The 4,184-nt window shown below is 53.4% G+C and overlaps 1 protein-coding gene across 1 annotated transcript in view; it reads right to left on the bottom strand.

The window, feature by feature from the left end:
- LOC108444731 (zinc finger protein 420-like) overlaps positions 1–4,184 on the bottom strand; it is a 12,258-nt gene that overhangs the window by 7,717 nt on the left and 357 nt on the right. Inside the window, 4 exon segments of the mRNA XM_017726377.1 lie at positions 1,294–1,297; positions 1,716–2,241; positions 2,244–2,633; positions 3,301–3,379. Coding sequence (XP_017581866.1) covers positions 1,294–1,297; positions 1,716–2,241; positions 2,244–2,633; positions 3,301–3,322 — 942 coding nt within the window. The 5' untranslated portion in view covers positions 3,323–3,379.

The raw sequence follows: 4,184 nt of genomic DNA, 5'->3' as shown, positions 1-4,184 counted from the left end.
GCGCCGAGCGCTCTGCACGGCTGAGCGCTGCCTCAGGGGTGGGGCTGCAGCAAGGGGGGACACCCTGCTCCAGCTGGGATGTCCCGCAATCGGGGGACCCCCACAAGCGGTTATAACGCCTCCGGCATCGGAGGAACCATGGGGTCACCCCAACCCCACAAAATGAAGGCAGGGGACTTCCACAAGCTATTTATTACCTGAAAATTGGCAGAAAGGAGCAGGATTCTCCCCAAAATGGGTTCACCTCATCCTACATTACTGCAGCCCCCGAGAATGGGGGAGAGTCACCTCAGCCCCCGAAAATTAGCAGTATATTCCAAAAAGCCATTTATAACGCCCCAACACTAGCAGAAATCAGCAGGGTCCTCCCCAAAATGGGCTACCTTTATCACTCCCTCTGGGGCCCCCCTCCCAAGTGCCAAAGTCACGTCTCCCCCCTCCCACTCCGGATTCTGGGTACCCCAAAAACTCCCTCAGGATGGGGGGTGCCCAGAAATCCCCTCAGGAATGGGGAATATCCCAAAATCCCTTCAGGAATGGCAGTTACCCCAAAACCTCCAGATTTGGGGGGTACCCTGAAATACCCTCAGGGACACGGCCCCCCCCATCCTGAACATCCCGAATCTTTCGCTATCTTATTCCAGATCCCTTCCCCAGCCCTCCCAAACTTCATTCCAGCCCCTAACCTGCATCCCACCGCTCCCAATCCCAATCCCACTCCTCCTGGATATGAAGGTCCCTTTTTCCAAGCCCTATTTCCTCCATCCCACCCCATCCCATCCCATCCCATCCCTCCCAAACCCCATTCCTCTCTTCCAAACTCCATCCCACTCCTCCCAATCCACATCCCACACCATCACAAACCCCATCCCACCCCTCCTAGGGGTTTTGGGGGTGCTGTGGGATTGTGTAATTTTTGGGGTGGAATTGAGCCATTTTGAGGTGGGATCATGCCCTTCTGGGGTGGGATCAAGGTATTTTAGGTTGGGATTGAGTCATTTTGATGTAACAGATTGATCCCTCTTGGATTTGGGGCGCAAAAGCAATGGAGAAAACTCTCCCACATCTCCCCAAATATTCCCCTGAACCCCAAAATCCCAGTAAAATGGTGGAGGTTTAGAGGTCTTCATTCAATTTCTTTATTTTCACCCCAGTCTCAGGTGTTTTTAAGGGATGATCAGGAATCAAAAGAAAATCAAGGCCAAAATAAAAAGATTTACATGTCAGCATGGTGTGAGTATCCATGGGGTTGGGTTGGGTGGGTGGAAGAGCCTTTTTTAGAGGGGTCTCCACCCCACTGTCTTCAAAATTTTGGTCTTTGCCCCAGTCTATCACCATCTGGCTGTGCAAGACAATCATGGGCCACAGAGAATTAGAATAGTGGAATTATTTAGGTTGGAAAAGACCCTAAAGATCATCCAGTGTTGCTTGACACCACAGGAAGAAATGATTGGACAGAGCAGGTGAGACTTGTTGGGGTTTAAAGCCAACAAATCCACTCTTCCCAATGAATTTCTAATGTCAGCCTTTGTCCCAATGGATGCTCCTGTCCCTGTGTTGATCCGCATGCCTGTGGGGAAGAAGGAGGATGCGGAGACCACATGCCAGGTGTCTTCCAGTGTGGATCACCAGAAACATGGGTCACCAGGCCTCAGCCCAACATGGATCCTCCAGTGTTCTTCCTGGAGCTGGGGCCCTTGTAGGGCTTCTCTTACCAGTGGGTCCGTTGGTGTGAGGTCAAGGCAGAACTCTGGGTGAAGCTCTTCTCACACTTCAGGCACCTGTAGGGCCTCTCCCCGGTGTGGACGCGCCAGTGTTTGATTAGGTCAGAGCTACGAATGAAGCTCTTCCCACAATCAATGCAGCGGAAGGGCCTCTCCTCCGTGTGCATCCGCTGATGCATGAGGAGATCAGAGCTGGTCCGAAAGCTCTTCCCACACTCCCCACACTTGTAGGGCCGTTCCCCAGTATGGACACGCTGGTGGATGACAAGGCTGAAGCTGCGGTTGAAGCTCTTCCCACATTCCAAGCAGTTGTATGGCCGTTCCCCAGTGTGCAGCCAGCGGTGGCTGATGAGGTGGGAGCTCTGGCTAAAGCTCTTCCCACATTCCAAGCAAATGTACGGCCGTTCTCCAGTGTGGAAGCGCTGGTGGTATATGAGGCTGGACTTCTTGCTGAAGCTCTTTCCACATTCCAAGCACTTGTAGGGGCGTTCCCCTGTGTGAAGGCGCTGGTGGACACCAGGTCGGAGCTCTGGCTGAAGCTCTTCCCACATTCCCCACACGTGTAGGGCCGTTCCCCAGTGTGGATCTTCTGGTGGCGGATCAGGTGGGAGCTCCAGCTGAAGCTTTTCCCACATTCCAAGCACTTGTAGGGCTTCTCCCTCTCATGAAGCTGCTCATGGATCACCAGCTCTGAGCTCTGGCTGAAGCTCTGGCCACCTTCCTGGCACAGGGCGGGTCTTTCCTCCTCAGAGATCCCTCAGCTGGGTTTGCAGCCCCTCCTCATGTGGGATCTCCAGGGCTTTTCCTCCTTGTTGACTTCCTGTGCTGTGGAGCTGCTCAAAATGGCCTCTTCCACGAGCTTCTGATGTGGGGATTTGTCCTCTTTGGTCCCCGTGCACAGCTCATTCCCTGGGGGAGGAGGGAAGAAGGAGAGGAAGGGAAAAGGAGAGGAAGGAAGAAGAGGAAGGAAAAAGGAGAGGAAGGAAGAAGACAGAAGAGGAATAAAACAGAAGAAGACAGAAGAAGAAGACAATGACGATGACGACGACGACGAAGATGATTACAACAACGATGATGATGAAGAAGAAGCAGAAGAAGAAGCAGAAGAAATGAGTGAGTCAAAGGAACAAGGAGAGGAGGGATTGAGGAGAGAGGAAGGAAGGAAGAGCAGGAAGAGGGAGAGGAAGGAAGTGAGGAAGGCAGAAGGGGAAGGAATGAAAAGGAAGGAGAAGAAGGAACAAAAAGAATGAAGAAGAGGAAGAAGAAGAAAGGAGAGGAAGGAATGAGGAAAAGGGAGGAAGGAGCATGAAGAAAAAGGAGGAAGGAGAGACAGGAAAGAGAAGGAACAAGGAGAAGAAAGGAGAAGGAGAAACATGGAGAAGGGAGAAGGAAGGAGGAAGAAAAGAGGAGAGAAAGGAGATTTGCCTCTGTGCCATAGGGAAGGGGAAGGAGATCCCCTCAAATCTGTCTCTGGCAGGACAGCATTGGCAGCGGGGTTGTCCTGCAGCCGGGGGCGATGCTGGGCTGGGAGATGGAGCAGGAGAGAAGGGGAAAGGGGCACTGACTTCCTCCTCACCTGTCTGGGTGTCCCAGGGCATCTTCCTCTTCGTTGCAGCCTCCTCCTCTATCTGGTCAAAGTTTTGGAATGAGAAATCCTGGTTTTGGTGGAAAAAACAAGATGTGAGATGTGCTGGATTGGATATTCCTCCTGTCCAACTCCATCTCTGGAAGTCACTGGGCATCACACTAAGACACAGCCCCCAAAACCCCAAGATTCAGCAAAAATACCCTCTAAAGTAGGAAATTCAGCCCCAAAAACTACAAAGCACCAAGATTTAGCCCAAAAAACAACCAAAATACGAAAACTCACCCCTCAAAAACGTCTAAAGATCAAGATTCTGCCAAAGAAAAATCTTTCAGGAGTTCCCCCTCTCTGGTCTCTCCACTTTTGTGTTTCAGTTTCCCCTTGTCCAGGCTGCTGGGGGTCCTCCGTGTATTGGAGATCCCCACTCTCAAGGACCCCAAGGGTCCTGAGAATCCCAGAGGTCTTCCTGATTTGGGGGTTATGGTGGTCGCTCTTATCTGGGCTGCTGGAGGTCCAGTGGGTCCCCCCATCCGAGGTCCCCCTGCTTAGGGATACAGGGCGTCTTGGGAGTCCTGGGGACGTTTGTTCCCTGACTCTCTGCTTCAAGATGCTGGGGGTTCCAGAGCTCCCCGCACTCTGGGTTTCCCACTTCGGTGCTCCTTGGGGGAGCCCTCTCCAACCTATCCCCTTCCCCTGGCTGCCGGCGGTGCCCCCTCTCTGGGTACTCCGCTTCTGGCTCCCGAGCGTACCCCCTCTCCAGGCTTCTCCGTCTCCGTGCTCGACCCCCTCCAGGCTGCTGGGGGTCCCCCAGCTCCGGTATCGCCCCTCTCCGGCCTCCCCTCTCTGGGGCTCCCCCCACACACCTCGGCTCTTCC

The sequence above is a fragment of the Corvus brachyrhynchos genome, unplaced genomic scaffold (assembly GCF_000691975.1).
Source record: "Corvus brachyrhynchos isolate BGI_N302 unplaced genomic scaffold, ASM69197v1 scaffold440, whole genome shotgun sequence".
Classification (NCBI taxonomy): domain Eukaryota; kingdom Metazoa; phylum Chordata; class Aves; order Passeriformes; family Corvidae; genus Corvus; species Corvus brachyrhynchos.
The sequence above is the reverse complement of the archived record's forward strand: the minus strand, read 5'-3'. Positions and strand labels throughout refer to the sequence as shown.